The sequence below is a fragment of the Helianthus annuus genome, chromosome 7, assembly GCF_002127325.2.
Source record: "Helianthus annuus cultivar XRQ/B chromosome 7, HanXRQr2.0-SUNRISE, whole genome shotgun sequence".
Classification (NCBI taxonomy): Eukaryota; Viridiplantae; Streptophyta; class Magnoliopsida; order Asterales; family Asteraceae; genus Helianthus; species Helianthus annuus.
The window spans coordinates 78,888,626-78,906,173 of record NC_035439.2 but is presented as its reverse complement, the minus strand read 5'-3'; the positions used below and the strand labels follow the sequence as shown (position 1 = coordinate 78,906,173).

The 17,548-nt window shown below is 36.8% G+C and overlaps 1 protein-coding gene across 1 annotated transcript; it reads right to left on the bottom strand.

Moving 5' to 3' along the window:
• Window positions 1-2,741: 2,741 nt before the first annotated feature.
• Window positions 2,742-5,641, bottom strand: LOC110866487. The gene is made up of 4 exons (XM_022115635.1): window positions 5,134-5,641; window positions 3,714-5,042; window positions 2,886-2,998; window positions 2,742-2,840 (listed from the first exon to the last, which is right to left on the bottom strand). The coding sequence occupies exons 1-4, from the start codon at window positions 5,639-5,641 to the stop codon at window positions 2,742-2,744; spliced, it is 2,049 nt and encodes a 682-aa protein (XP_021971327.1).
• Window positions 5,642-17,548: the final 11,907 nt, after the last annotated feature.

Here is a 17,548-nt window from a genome sequence, read left to right as displayed (position 1 = left end):
TGGTAGACCGGATTCTCCACAAAATAATCATTCATCAACACTTCGTTGGGATGTAACTGGTCACGATCCACCATTTTCTTCTTTGGGCAGTTCGAACTTCCTTCGAGATCGTTATACACTGACACGAAAAATTTAAGCGTCTCATTGTCGGAAGACGATTGGCTATCACTATCGTTGTCCATCAGAAACGTCGAATCCGTAATAAATTCCATTTGTGAAATGGTATAAAAATTGTAGAATGTGTTATATTTGTTTGTGTTTTGGTGTGGGTGAAATGGTTAAAAATTGTAAAGTATATATAGATTGTTTATAGGTTTTTTTTTATTAAACTAACGTTCCAAAAACAAAACGGTCAAAAGACATGTGCAACGGTCGGAATTTGAAATATCAACGCGTCAAAAATATGATGCGAATTAATGTTAGCGCGTGATGGAGAGGGGGTGGCGGTGGTGTTTGGGCTTCTTCCACGCGTGAAGTTCATTCATTACGCTGCCACCCTGGGTGGCCTTATAGTCTGTAAACTTTTTACATTTTAATGCAACTTTTGAAATTTGAAGTGCAACATTTTTTATACTCAAATGCAACTCTTATTTTAGTTTAGTTACAAAAATGCTACTTTTTCTACACTTAAATGCAACTTTTTTATATAGTTAAACGTAACCTTTATACAAAAACGCAACCTTTTTTGTAGACTTTACAGAACCATTATTAAATTTTAATATAAAAATTGCAACCTTTTTATACAATAAATGAAACTTCTTTTTACACCCAAATGTAACTTTGTAGACCCAAATGTAACTTTGTAGGATGATGATTGTTTCAAACACAACAATTGCTATTAATATAAATTACTATCTCAATTACGCTATAACAATAATAACATAAGATATCATAAAAAATCTCCATGCACTTTACAATTTTTAACCATAATATATCATAAAAAATCTCCATGCACTTTAAAAATTGCACAAAGTTGTCAATTACAATCAACTAAAAGTAACAAAAACCTTATGCACATATTAGACACTATCCACCTCCAAGAGGTAATTGTTCTGTACGCCTCCGCACCGTTGCTTCAAAGCTTTCCCATTGGTTGCATGTTAGCTTCTAACTCAGCATTTTTCCTTTCATGTGTTCTTCAATCACTTTTTGCATTTCATGCAAATAATTCTTTTAACTTCAACACTAGCTTTGAATGATTACATAAGGTTACTCGGTGTGGGAGGTGGATAGTCATCAAATGATGCTCCGTCACATATGATGGGTGTGAGGATGGGTCAAAGGGGATGAAACTAGGGAAATGGAGGATGAGTCTAAATATATATGTATGTAGTATGTATGTATGTATGTACGTACGTACGTACGTACGTACGTACGTATGTATGTATGAAGAAGAAGATAGAGGACCGGCCACAACGTCTTGGAGAGGACCTTCACGACGACAATGTCTCTGTGGAAACGGTCTGAAGGCCCGACAACAGTCCAAGACAGGACGGTAACATCCCCGTACCGTATAGCTTAAGCCCCTTGGAATCATGTATGGTGTATCATAGCCATCCACTTCTTTTTATCAATTTGTTAATAACGCATGTACTATAAAGTCAACGAATTATTCTTATTCTCTTTGTTCATCACAGCCATAAATGGATCTACCTGGAGGTTGGTACTTGGTAGTTCTTCTTTTGTTCCTTAAATATCAATGGAAAAGAAAAAGAAACTATTTGACCGCCCGTAATGGGGCGTTTTTTTAAAAAAAAATTTAATTAAACACGCCGAAAAACGCCCGGCCTCCGCCCCCTTGAGCGTTATTGGGCGGTATTCGACAAAAAAGGGGCACCGGCGTTTTTTAAAAAAACGCCTAAATTTTGCTTTTGGGGACGAGTCGACCGTTGGGAACGGTAAGTTTCTTTATTTATTTACTTTTTTTTAAATCTAATATAATACACTATAAAATACCCACTAGTTCATACACTTTTTTATAAAAAAACTCTCACACACCATCAAACTTTGTCTCTACTACTTCTACAATTTATAAAAATATGAACCCATTCCGATCCCCCATTTGGTGTCCCCTCAAGACCCGTGAACCCGAACACAACCCAACCGCAACTACTCTTTAACCTTCAAGACATGGACCCGAACATGTTATCGTACGCGGCTTTCTTGAGTGGCGCTACTCCATTCGTGTAACCCACTTTCGGCTTTGGTCAAGCCGGCGGCTCGCAACCTTCACAACAACAAGCCGAACCCGATGTGGATATCGTGCCGGAGACGCAACCCGAACCGGAGCGAGAGACATCGAAACGCGGCAAAAGGTCGTATAAGAAGAAGGAAGCGAACGAACCTCGACGTAAGCATTCTTACGTTAGTTGGACGAAGGAGGAATACACGTTGGTTCGGGCGTGGGTCGATGTTTCGGAGGACCCCGATATTGGTAACTTTTATATTTTTTTTTTTTACTTTTTTTTGTAACACGTTGGTTCGGGCGTGGATCGATGTTTCTACAACATGTTCCAAAGATAAATGATGGCCAAATCTAATATCAACCATTACTTCTTCAGTAATTCTGCACCAATTGTTACCAAGATACCGTAAATTCACAGTAAACAATCTTTAGAAGGAAAAAAACATATAAACTTGAATATAAAACATATGGAGGTGGAATGTAGAGAGCAAGCTTGAATCCGTAGAAATTATCCTTCTGAGGAATTCATCCGACCTCAAGTTTTGTTAACCAAAAGTTAATTCTCCGGGGTATAAGACCATGCATTATACACTGCAAGATTTCCATATTTGTCTTTAAAAGCTCCTATATCAGTAATTTCAGCTATGGATCTGCGCTATAGGTCAAGTGTTAAAACCAAAAAGATATGAAAAATTAGAACAAATGGTGTTACACCCCAAATGGCGGAAACATCAGAGTGAGACGAAATAGATTCCTCATCACACATAACACTACTCACTACTAGAAAAGTGGTAATTTTGCTACGGAAATTTTCTATGCAAAAAAAAAAAAAAAAAATGCATCGTAAATTCTGACACATTTACTACGGAAAAAAGACCTTGATTTTTTTGGCCAATTTGCGACACAATAGTGACAAAAATACTAATTCTATGTATTGTATCGGAAATGCGTAGCAACTTGTTACGCATTTACGACGGATGAATTATATTTGTATTTGAATCATATTTAAAAGCTTAACTAATAATATTATTAACTGTTGCGTATGAAATGCGTAGCAATTTGTTATACATTTGTGACAAAACATTTATCATTATATTGGTGTCATATTTAAACGTTTAACTAATAGTATCCTTAATTACAAAGTCTAAAATGCGTAGCAACTTGCTATGCATTTATGACGAAATATTTATTATTATATTTAGATTATATTTTAATGTTTAATCAGCATTATTATTAATTATTGTATAGGAAATGTGTAGCAACTTGCTACGCATTTGTGATGGAAAATTTATTACCATATTTAAATATATATATATTTTTTTTGAAAGATAAATTTCATTAAGCAAAAACGCCACAAACGGCCCTCAAGACAAGGACCCCCGGGCAGAAAACGACCTTACATCAAATCCAACGGATAATTACACCAAACATTCCAATCTATTCCTTCCAAAACTAGATCTATACCGAATCCAAAAGTACGACGTGGATTTTATGTTTTCCATCACTTCAGTCGCTCTACGAGACTTACCTTTCAAAATACGAGCATTTCGTTCCCATAACACCCACATTGTAGTATAAATGATACCTCTTAAAATGTATTTCGCCTTCTTCGTGTTTGTATGGTTTTCCGCCATTTTCAATAGATCCGGCACATCGAATGCAAACATCGCACTCAACCGACACCAACTGGCCACTCTAGCCCAAATCTCAGCCGAAAAAACACACCCAGTGAACATATGGATTGCCGTCTCCGAGTCCGAATTACACAAAACACATGAAACATTCTGCATTGGGACTCCACGTTTTTGAAGTTCCAGTCTAGTAGGGAGCCGGTTAAGACTAGCACTCCAAACCATGATTTTGCACTTTAACGGAACCCACCCTTTCCACTTTATGTTCGATGCATTTATCAGCATCGATGTAGAAGCTAACAGTTTCTTAGCTGCACTCATAGAAAATATCCCATTGGAATCTCCCTTCCATTTCCACACATCAACCCCACCTACCCAATTGTAATCGTGAATATCCTCGAGCAGGTGCAACAACTCAATAAGCTCATCAAACGACGATGGAACCGAGCGCCAATCCCAGGAAAGAATCTTCTCACCATTCACACATTGCAACCGAGAAGACACAGGAGCCCATTTATGTTTTTCCAACCTGAATAAGTTCGGATATATAATACGAAGAGGGTCTTCGCGCAACCAAGTATCTCCCCAAAAGTTAATCGTTGACCCATCGCCAGGTATACCAACGAAATAGCTAATAAGAGAATTACCATTCGGAAGTCTTTTCTCCCCTATTTTGACAATTTGTTTCCAACACCCGCTAGCCGATGGACTGCATGGTAACATAGTCCAAGCCCGGCTCGAACTATGACATCCCGTAACAACTTTCTTCCATAAGCAATTACCTTCTTTTTTGAAACGCCACGTCCATTTTAGAAGAAGCGCTTCGTTCACGTCTTGCAACTTGGTTACGCCTAGACCGCCTTCCTTTTTCGGAGTAGTGATAACATCCCAAGCTACCCACGGAATCTTTCTTTCTTCACTACAACCCGCCCATAAAAAACGCCTCATACTAGCTTCGATACTTTCAATCACCGCCTTAGGAGCTTTATAGAGAGAAAGATAATAAATAGGTAAACTTTCAAGAACCGATTTAATAAGAATTAAACGGCCCCCCATTGATAACGTTCTCGCTTTCCAAGATGCAAGACGAGCCTTTATAACTTCAACAACCAAGTTCCAGTTGCTAATACGAGACATGTTAGTTCCTACATGAACACCTAAATAAACAAAAGGAAACCCGCCTCTTTTACACCCCAAAATTTCCATCATGTTATCAACCTCAATGTCTTCAGTACCAACCCCAAACAAATTCGACTTATGAAGATTAATTCGAAGACCCGAACATAAGTAAAAAAATTTGAAGAATCCGAGCCGTACTCTGGAGATTCTCACGAGACCATTCTCCCAAAATTAGAGCGTCGTCCGCATAGAAAAGATGAGTAATATCCGCTTCATTATCAGCGAAATTAATACCCTTAAATTCGCCGATCTCTCTAGCTTTCTTCAATAACCACGAGAGAGCTTCCATAACAATCAAGAAAAGAAATGGCGAGATAGGATCACCTTGACGAAGTCCCTTCTCACACATAAATTCGAAAGTCGGTGAGACATTAACAAGAACCGCGGCTCTCGCTGACACGAGAATCCCCTTAATCCATCCACACCAAACCTGAGGGAATCCCATCTGGGCCAAAATAGATAACCAGAAATTCCAATTGACATTGTCGTAGGCCTTCTCGAAATCTATTTTTAACATAAACGCCTTGTGATTTCTCTTTTTCAGCCATTCCATCACCTCATTAACCATGAGAGGACCATCAAGGATAAACCGATCCTTCAAGAAAGCCGATTGAGGCTCGGAAATCACCTTACCCATAACCTTCATGAGGCGATTCGCAAGAATTTAGGAAATAACTTTGCTAATCATCCCAATAAGAGTTATAGGTCTATAATCTTTAAGACCCAAAGGCGATTTTACCTCAGGGATCAAAGTAATAAACGATGAACCACAACCCGGATTGATAATGCCTGTACCATGAAATTCCACCAAGATACGATAAAAATCCTCCTCCAGCAGATTCCAAAATCGCTTTACAAACCGAAAATTAAAACCATCGGGACCTGGCGCCTTGTTTGAACCGCAATCAAAAACCGCCTCTTTGATTTCTTGTTTAGAAAACATAGTAGCCAACACCTCACCATCCTGCTCATCAATCATCTTCATTCCCGTGCAAACTAACTCCGGCCGAAAGATAACATATTCTTTAAAATGGTTTCTATAGAATCGTAATATTTCTCTCTTGATCAAATTTGGTTTTGAAACCCATTCCCCGTTAACCTCAAGACCCGGAATCGCATTTCTCGCCTTTCTCCCATTAACTACACAATGGAAGAAACTCGAGTTTTCATCACCAAGAGAAGCCCATTTCACTCGTGATTTTTGTTTGATATCACGAGATCTATGAAGCTCAATCTATTCAAGGCTCTTCTTACATTCTGACCAAACCCATAATTCCGCCTCGTCTAAATATTTATGTTCCATCAATAACTCGATGTCTTCCTTTTCTTTTCGCATCCTTGACTCGTCTTCGGCTTCCTTGTTACAATACTGTTTAAACCAAGCTTATAAGCAGTCACGAAGCCTCTTCAATTTCTTTGACAAATTCACATTCGGCGGTCCTTCATTATTCCATCCCGCGAACACCGCATTAATAACGTCTTCAAACCCCGTTCTATCCAACCAAGAATCGAACCAACGAAAAGGCTTCGGCCCAAAATTTGTATCAATCACAGAGAAAATCACTGGGGAATGATCCGAGAGCTCCCTATTTAGAGCTCTAACACAGGCGTTTGGCCATTTATTAAACACATTATCACAAACTAGCATCCTGTTAATTCTACTCAATTTGCAATGTCCCCTTCTATTGGACATGTAAGTAAATTTCATTCCTTTCAGATTGTATTCGCGCAACCCTGCTTCATCAATAAAGTCATTAAAATCACTAGCGCAAACCGGGTCGAAGACGGAATTTTTCCTTTCATCCCGATCTCTGGCTGCATTAAAATCCCCAAAGACAATCCACCAACCCTGACCCAACTGAATAACCTGAATAATTCTAGCCCACATGTTTCTTTTTTCAACATTGTTTTGCAGAGCATATGTAAGACCCTAACACGCTTTAACTGAAAAGACGCAGCGGAGTTACGTACCATAAAATTTCTTTCATTAAAAACGTTTTAACTTACTTGAAAGTTCATTATAAAATAACCTTTTACAATATACACATCCTTCATACTCATTTACAAAACGAAAGTATAACTTATGTCTATCAATTTACATACTCAAGCATTCCCTTACAATCTACCTTGTGCCTCGGTCTTTGATCGCTACACCTCATGATGATAATCTGTGATTCGTACAACCTGCACCCACCACATACATTCACAGCATTAGCATACATCAAATACAAACAAGATTCTTAATCAGGTAGTCTCGTTACGTTCTATCCACATATACTTTCCGTCCCGTTATCTTTCTAGATTTAGTCATTCCATTCGGGAGTCTAATCCTTGACGAACTTCAATATAGTACCTGCACTATGTTTCATTCTCGAGGCACACTGTTAATAACGTCAATACTTAAATGTATTGGAACCACGTATACAATACATACATAACTGTGTACATACATTCCTACTCACATACATACATACACACATACATACATACATACATACATACACACGTACATACGTACATACGTACATACGTACATACGTACATACGTACATACCTACATACGTACCTACGTACATACGTACATACGTACATACGTACATACGTACATACGTACATACGTACATACGTAACTACATACAACACACCTTCTCACATACATACGTACATACATAACTACATACAAAGATACATACTTAAAACGGATCATAACTACACACATGCATACCTTCGCTCACACGTACATGTATTTACATAATTACATAAATACATTCATACATACATACTAACTCGTACATACCACTTACCTAATTCTCCACGAAATACTATCATATCTTGATTACAAACATTCGTATAATAAAACAGGTACGAACAAACTTATATACATACTCACTCATATTCATGATTACTTATTAGCTTAAGCGTATTGGGGAGAAGTTAAATCTATACGTACATACCCACCTACTTAGTTCATTACCCCACATACTCGCTCTCACATCCCGATCTTACCCACACATCATAAACGCTTTTTAAATGCCCTTTGGGTATGTTTCGGATTTTAAGAATGAGTTTCGAACTCACCCGTAACTTACCAAGCCTTTCTGTAGGGTTGAGGAACATTATAAAGACTTAACAAGGCTTGGTATGGGCCCACGGGGTCCGAATTCGAAGGAAAAACAAAGAAATCCACAAACTTTACATTTGCATCTGACCTCCACCGTAAGCTATGGTGGCTACCGTAGCTTACGGTGGCCCCAAAAGCTTTACGGTAGTTCTAAACTGCCTTACGGCTGAAAAGGAAACCCAGCTCCCACCGTAGCTTACGGTGGCACCGTAAGCTACGGTGATGCCCAGTTCAGCTCCCCAATTTAATACCAAAACTCGCATAACTTGTTCGTTTTGCATCCGTTTCACTTGAAACTTGTTCCTAAACATCCGTAAAACAATTCCTTACATATTAGCCTATGAACCCTTACCCGTGTCCTTAATCATTACACATTTTATTACCGTTTCCTCACTTATTCTTATTTATTCGACCCGCTTGGTTCCACAAACTATCTTTGACTATCTAAATCATTACTTCTCTTAATACCTTCATTCATTTTATATCATACATAATTTCCCCTCATTCATAAACAAGAAAGTTCTTATATATACTAAGAAGTGAGTCGGGAGTCACTTACTTTGTGCATCCGTGTTCGTAACCGTTTCCTTGCCTCGTTTTGACCCGTTAGCCTTCCATGCTTGGTCCATGCTAGTGTGGTTCCTATTCTTCCATGTCGTCATGCCATAATAATGTTAGTATTCATACTCATTCATATTAACACACATTTTCCAACTCTTGTCTACATTGACTTTCACTAACACGCTTACGACATGAATTGTCAACCATATTGTTCAATATATTCGAAATCCAAATTCGTTATCACACATAACACATAATTGGTCTAACACCTATTCCATGATCTCTCGATTCTTATATTTGTGTCAAAATGCCTAACCATGCTATAAATTCTCGGTTGACTTTCAGAAGGTCAACCTTCTAGCATATAACTTCCAACTTTTGAACACACATTCATGATGATATGGTAAACCATATTAATGCCATCATAATCATTTCATACATAAAGTTGTATGACACATACAACTACATGATCACCTAGTCACATACACAATATTCACATAATCAATTCACACATATGTATGCTTTCATGATTCCACATTTGACAACACATTGCTAAGTTAGACATATTTATGCTTTCATCATTCTAAGACCCAACAATCTTGTTTCAAATAGTATCACAAAGAGCGTTAACTGTTAGTATCAAAAGGTCATTCTCAACTGTTATCAAAATCGCGGAATCGAAAAGGACTACTAACGAGGAACAGTTGTCTGATGGCTGTCATCTAAAACCAAATAAACCGATTGAACCTGAAATCATAAACGCCGACAGAGAGAATAGAGGATTAATGAAAAGTCACATGTATGATTTCTTGAACCTGGAGTAGTTTGTGATCGGTGATTGATTTTTAGGGTTTTTATTAATTTTAAATGGGCAATTTTGTCACTATATGAAATTTTAATAAGGAAGGGCATATATGCAAATTTGTTTTTAGGTTGGGTAAATATGCAATTAGATATGTTTATGAAGGGGAAATATGCAATTCTCCCTATATTATATGCTATATTTACAAATACACAACTTTGTTTTACTGCCTGGGTTCAATATTATGTTTTCATGTAGGACAAACATTTGATTCCGATGTTAACATTAAATTTAGTATGCAAATATTCACTCAAATTAGTGTTAATATTTTTCATTGTAACCATTTAAATTGATGTACTTTTACTTTATAGACTTACAAAATCTTTATCTTTTTAAATATTTAAAATGCTAATATATGTTTTTAGATTTTAATAATTAATATATGATTATAACAATTAATATATTATTATCAGTTATCTTTGTCTTTAGCATTAAAATCTATTCTATAAATTTTAAATTTTAAATTTAATATTATCAATAAAAACAAAATGATTGTTACTAGAAGATGTTAAAAAGGGCACACGTTTTATCCAATAATCATGTAATTTAATATATGGGCTTCCCCTCATACGGGCCTATCCTCAGGCACAAAAGGGCGTGTTCAGCACTTGCTTCCATTTCTTTTGGTCAAAAAATATAAATCCAATACACATTTGACTTAACTTTGATGTTAAAAATGTTACAATAAAAAATTTTGTTTTTAAGTTTACACAATCCTTGTGTTTCAGTTTACTTTGATGTTAATTTTTAACATGGTAAGAAAATTGATCTTTATATCCAATAAAAATTGTATGTTTAAGTTTACACAATCCTTTTTTTATATTTAATCAAACTATTTTTATTTGCTTTAAAATTGATCTTTATATACAATCAAAATTGTATTTTTCAGTTTATAAATCACTCCAAACAAATATCAATTGAGAGGTATGGGTGGTGGTTATCCAATTCCCATTGAACCACAAGGATCAACAAACCCACCTCTGGTGTCAAACCCACCTCCGGTGTCAAACCCACCTCCAGTGTCAAACCCACCTCCGGTGGCAAACCCTCATCCGGTGACAAACCTTGAACACGATGATCCATTTGATTAGACAGATGAAGAGTTGAATTGGGCGTATGACTATACATTCGCTCAACTACAATTTGGTGGACTACAAATTGAGGAGGGGCATCATCGTCCGGTGGCAAACACTCCTATACTGCCTATGCATCCTCCACCTTCAAACCCCCCTTATGTGGAAAACCACAGTCAAACACAAGAACTACCGAGCTGGGCTGAAGGGTACGAAACTGACCCTGGGGCAGTTTACGAACCACCATTGGATGAAGAAATGGTTTGGGAACCTTAGAACAACTTTGATGATTACTGTAGTTTTTTTTTCTCGAATTAGTTTGAATCTTAATTATGTAAGTTTTAATTATGTATTACTTTAAATTTAAATTTGTTGTTGTTTAATTTTAATCATGTTTTAGTTTAAATTTAAGTTTCTGGAGTTTTTATTTTTTTAGTTAACTAACATTAAACACTTAATAGGATATGTCTGATCATTTTTCCGTTGAAGAATTTTCATCATTGACAAATGATAGAGCATGGTATAATATAATCTTTGTTAAGGTGGAGTTTATTTGGCATGACGTCGATGAAAAGAGATTAGTGGTTATTTTTCTTGATCAACACGTAAGAACATTATTTTAATTTACTTTGTGTTATACGAGTAAGCGTTTTTCCACCACTAAATTTCTTTTCTTTTTAGAGACAAAAAAATGTTGCATTCTTACCACAACATTTGATACACATATATAATGACGCGGCATTGATGGGTGGTTTTTTTTCCTTAAATCATTTCCAAATTGAGAATCTCAAATATCATGAGTACCCAAAGTACCAGAATTACGTGTTAGTTTGGTCCGAGAAAAAAATTGTCATCAACGAATATACAAAGCTTTCTTCACTTATGCTTACGATTCCAAGGGGTGCTTCTTTATATCCATTGGTCCCTTCCATTATAGAATTGAAGCATGACAGGAGACCTCAAAAAATTATTGTTGGTACATATAAATTCTCTATCTATATTTTTTATTAAATATATAAAAGTTTATATATGTATGTATAATATAGTGTATACGATTTGGCTGATTTTGTTATAGATGTGGTTGGGAGAATAATAGAAGGCAAACGTGATCGATGTTGTTTTGAACTTTCTCTTTGAGATAAGACGTAAGTTATTATTTATTATTAACATATTACAAACATAATATTTACATTATATGTAAGAAAATATTATTATTAGCAGAACTTTAATCCAAAATCGTAATATACAGTGGTCACACAATACAAATGTTTTTGTCCGCCCTGAAGCCTTCCGATGTTATACATACCATTCAAGCCGTGCAACAAAAGTCTATCATATATGTATCGCGTGTCAAGTTGGTTCATCTACCAGATAGTATGTTATGCTTTACACATGAACATTCTAAAAATTAGTTAGATTTAATGGCTCATGTAATTTAATAAAAGTTATATTTTATTTGTTATTTCAGTTAATATTTTGAAGTCTACGGAGTTGAGTACGATTACGTACGAACCAGATATGGTCGAGGCACGGGATATTTAAATTATGGATCATTATCCAAGTTTGTGTTTAAGTTAGAAACATTTGGTGTCGTTATATGTTTAGTTGTTGAATATTAAAGTCTCTCTTGATGTTTCGTGTTTTGCTTTTTTTTCCCCTCATATTGAAGTAATTGTAGAAGTATATTTTACTTTGTCTAATCTTATAATATGATATTACAAGTATGTTATATTACTTGCTTTACAAGTAATGGTTACACCTATTTTTCACCAAACTATAATCTTCTTAGATTGGACAACTAAATAATCATTATCTGTGTTAAACGAAGGTATAACCATGGCTGACCTTCCTGTTCATACAATCGTGTTTGAGATATTAACGAGGGTGCCAGCGAAGGATGTAGGTCGTTCTAAGAGTGTATGTAAGCAATGGTACGCGTTACTGTCAACACAAGATTTCGTAAGGATACATTGTTCTCGCTCATTAGTTTCATCTAACCAGAGAGTTCTACTAATTGACGACCTAACATGCTCAGTTCATCCGATCATCTTTCAATCCAATGACTATGGGCCAAGCTCCATAGTTACATTTCCATTCCATCACCAAAATAATGATGTCTCAATACTTTCACATTTGAACGGATTGTTGTGTGTTTGCTTGAATCATACATACGAGCTGCTTCTTTGGAATCCAACAACTACTGCTTTCAAGCATTTGTCAACCCCTGATTCTCATGGATTCTATATAAATAACCTTGATGCCATTGGTTTGTACGTTGACGCTGACGATGATTACAAGGTCTTGCATATAAAGCGTAGGAGTGGTGTACTTGGTGTCTATGTTTATTCTAGGGAAGTAGACTCTTGGAGAAATATTCATTTCATAACAAGAAAAGAGTACCTAAGCCCTCATTTCAATTGGTCAGCTGGCACATTTTGTGGTGGTACTCTATATTTCACTGTTTGCGAATGTTGGATTGGAGGTACGAATGTGGTGATTTGTTTTGATGTTAATTCGGAGCAGTTCAAGGAGATAAGCTTTCCACCCATTCCTTCTACAGGAATGGTTCAAGGTGTTTTAGTGAATGTAAAAAATGAGCTTCACATGTTTGCTAGCACTGGCATGTTTGAGATGACAATTAACCTATGGACGCTACAAGGGGATTACTGGATTAAGGTCTTATCATGTCCTCTGATCCCCCCGATATCATTGTCATTGTGGTGCGATATAACACATTATGTGACAAATGGTAATTGGTTTGTGATGACTAAATTAGGGAAGTTGTTTACAATTGAAATAAATATGAAGCCCTTCGAATGTTTTTATCCCGTTACTTGGTTTCGAGGTTTTAAGGGTGCGGTGTTTGTGGAGACCATTGTTTCACCAAGTATTTACTTTGGCTTTCACTTAATGTTATCATTATGTATGTCAATATTTTAAGGATTTGTGTTTTTTTTCTCTAAGTCATGATATTCGGCTTAAGTCATGTATTTTAATGTTATCATTATGTATTTCAATGTTATCATTCAGCTTGTTTTTCTCTAAGTCATGTGTTTGAATGTTGTAATGATTTTAGAATTTCATCATCTATGATAACTCTCTTTTATTTAATTTGCAAGGTATTTGTCACTTTGTCAATTTACAATGACTAATGGACAACCAAACCATCGTAATCATGCTTCTAGCTCGAGCGGATCTACTAAAGCTGAAAAACGAAAAGAGTATCACAAAAGATACTATGCTGCACGCAGAGAAAATAACAAAGTATCTAAATTTGGGAGTGGTGATGCCTCCCAAAGTGCTTCATCAATATCTTTAATGAGTAATAGGTCAACAGAAAGGACGTCGTTAAGAAGTTTACAAACTAATATTACTCAATTTACACAAACAACAAATGAGAACGCCTCAAGTGTTTCTACTATAAAACGCAAGGAGTACAATAAAGGATGTTCTAATACACGAAACGATAATGGAATGCGTATTTCAAATGGCAGTCAAGTCAACCAAACCCCGATAGATGATGTTACGCCGACAACCACATTCCCATCTGTAATTGACGTAGTCAGGCATAGAACATCACGAGGTTTCTATTTATTTAACAATGATTTCTTTTTTTTCGAACTCGACATCTTTTACAACCTTCATTACTTAATACACCAATTTTTTAGGTATTCGAGTTCATCCGCGTACTTTATTACCCCAATTTGCTGAAGTAATTGATCAACCTTCCTTCCAAGATGGGAGCGTGCAAGATGATCCTTATAATTTTGTTTACAATGGTGTACCTGGAGAGCATCGTGTTTTAAAGGAACGAGGTGCATGTCCTAATTGTGGAGCAAAACGATTTCAGTATGAATTTGATACCTTTTGTTGTATGAGTGGGAAAACTGTGTTAGCAAACTTAGAAATTCCAGAGGAATTGTACCGACTTTTCACGTCTCAAGATGAAATTGGAGATTTGTTTAGGCAAAACATCCGTGCTTATAACACCAATTTTTCTTTTGCCTCAATGGGTGTGACATTGGATGATACATTGAACAATATGAGAGACGGCGTATATACTTTTCGTGCACATAAAGGAATATATCACAGAATCGACCAATTAGTTCCGAGGGATGGGACCCCTAGGTACTTGCAGTTGTATTTTTACGATCCTGATACTGAGTTAGATCACAGACTCCGATGGCCAAATCTTGATCGGCGTATTACTCAGATTTTAACACGTGTTCTTTCTACAAACCCATATGTCGATAGATTTAGAAGACTTGCGGAACTAGGACCTCTGGACAACTATAGAGTCACTTTGAATACTTCGGTTGAACTTGACCAAAGGGTGTACAACCGACCAACGACATCGGAGGTATATATAATATTATATTAATTGCAATTATTTAATTGTATTGCTTATTTTACTTACTTATAGTTCACAACTATATAGGTTGCTGGTATTTGGGTTGAAGGTAATGACAATATCACTTCGTATAAACGAAGTATTGTTGTGTACGGTAGGTCTGAATATAGTCAAACTATTCAGCCGTACTTCAGCTGTTACGATCCATTGTCGTATCCTCTATTTTTTCCTAATGGTGAGTCGGGTTGGCATGGTAACATACCACGTCACGGAGTATCAATCAATGAGGTTCGCAACAATGACAACATCGAAGGAGAAATGGAAGGTACCAACAATTTGTTATCCTTTTTTAAGTGAAGATCATAAAAATAGCGTAATGCGTTTTATTTTTATTAACTTTTTGTTTTTAATACATCTTCATCGTTCAGAGGCAAACACACGAAATGGTAGAACAACCGTGGCTATGCGAGAGTACTACTGTTACAAGTTCCAGATTCGATCTACCGATAATGTGCTTTTGTTCGGTGGCAGGCTGCTACAGCAGTTTGTGGTTGATGTTTACATCAAAATTGAGACGTCACGCTTAGAATTTTGTGAGAGAAACCAGGCTAAGATTCGGGCCGAATTGTACCAAGGTATTGTGGATTGCGTCAATACTGGTGAGGTTCATGCAAACAGAGTCGGGAAAAGAATTGTGTTGCCTGCATCTTTCATCGGGGGGCCTCCCGACATGCGATGTCGGTTTCTAGACGCGATGACGTTAGTTCAAGATGACGGCAAGCCTGATGTATTCCTTACAATGACATGTAATCCTAAGTGGCCTGAGATATGTGATAACTTACATGTTGGTCAAACTGCTACAGATCGTCCAGACCTTGTTTCAAGAGTGTTCCGGGCTAAATTAGAAGATCTTAAGGATCAACTCTTCAAGAAACATGTCCTCGGAGAAGTTAAGGCATACGTCTATGTCATTGAATTTCAAAAGCGGGGTTTGCCGCACGCACATTTTCTCCTATTCATGTACCCGCAACACAAGATCAATAACGCGGACCATTATGATAAGGTTGTGTGTGCTGAAATTCCTAACAAACTAACACATCCCAGATTGCATGAGATGGTTGTCAACACATGATTCACGGTCCTTGCGGCAATTTACGATCAAGCAGTCCTTGTATGCAGGGTGATCCTAAAATTTGTCGTTTTCACTATCCTAGACAATTTAACGAACAGACGACACAAGGAGAAGATTCGTATCCGTTGTATCGAGGGAGAGACACCGGGATAGAAGTGGACCTACGAGGACAAACACTTGATAATAGATGGGTGGTCCTATATAACCTAAGGCTTTTGATGATGTTTAACTGCCACATGAATGTTGAAGTTTGCTCAAGTATAAAATCTGTGAAATATCTTTTCAAATATGTTTATAAAGGACATGACAAACAGGTTATTCAAGTCGATCAAAGTGAGCCAGGGGTTGTTATTAATGAGATAAAAAGATTTCAAGATGCACGCCCTACATATCGCCCCCAGAGGCTATGTGGCGCATTTTTTCCTTCTCTCTTTCTCAAATCTTTCCTGCTGTTCTAGCCTTACAACTTCATCTCCCAAATAATCAAATGGTTAGATTTAGAGATGATGACTTGATGCCTAATATTGTTGATAGGGAAAGGGATAAGAGAACCATGCTAACAGCATTTTTTGAGATAAATAGAAACGATGAAACAGCAAGGGTACATTTGTATAAAGATTTTCCAAAACACTTTACATGGAATGGAAGCACACGCCGTTGGAGTCGTCGTTTCGGTAAAAAACAAAGAGGTCGTATCGTTTCCGCTAATCCAGCCGAAGGAGAAAGGTACTACTTACGCCTACTTTTGTCAAATGTCAGAGGCCCTACTTCTTTTGAACATCTTTGCACAGTTAATGGTCAACAGTGTGCTACATTTCGGAAAGCATCTCTTGAGTTAGGCTTAATAGAAGACGATGAATATCTATCACAATGTCTCAAACAAGCCTCTACGTTTCAGTTTCCCAATGCTCTTAGAAGGTTATTTGCGACCATAATGATTTTTTGCCAACCTGGAGATATTCGAAAGTTATGGAATGACCACTTTGATTCACTGTCTGAAGATCATCGGTTACACTGTCAAAGTATAGAACGAGTTCAAAATATGGTTCTTACCGAAATTAGTGTCTTGGTACAATCCATGGGTAAAAATTTCAATGAGTTCGACCTTCCTAAGATAACAGACGATGTTAACTTACAAGATGCAGGTTATCGTGAGTTACAAGAAGAGTATGGGATTGTTTTGGAACCTGAACACTTGAGTGCCAAAGATTCACTTAATCCGGACCAAAAAAACGTGTTTGATGAGATCATGATTCATGTTGATAATGATCTTCCAGGCGTGTTCTTTATTGATGGTCCAGGTGGAACTGGAAAAACATTTTTGTACATTGCCTTGCTTACTGAAATTCGGTCACGTGGTCTTATTGCTCTCGCAACAGCTTCATCAGGTGCAGCGGCTAATAATATGCCAGGAGGTAGAACGGCTCACTCGAGGTTCAAGATTCCTCTTAAT

Bases quoted from the DNA above. Each gene is read 5' to 3' on its own strand.
- LOC110866487 (XM_022115635.1), bottom strand. From the start codon at position 5,641: ATGAAGGTTATGGGTAAGGTGATTTCCGAGCCTCAATCGGCTTTCTTG. The intron at 2,999-3,713 runs GTAAGTCTCGTA...TTTTTTGCATAG, and splicing joins AAATGCTCGTATTTTGAAAG to AAAATTTCCGTAGCAAAATT. The intron at 2,841-2,885 runs GTTCTAATTTTT...CTTGACCTATAG, and splicing joins TTTGGGGTGTAACACCATTT to CGCAGATCCATAGCTGAAAT.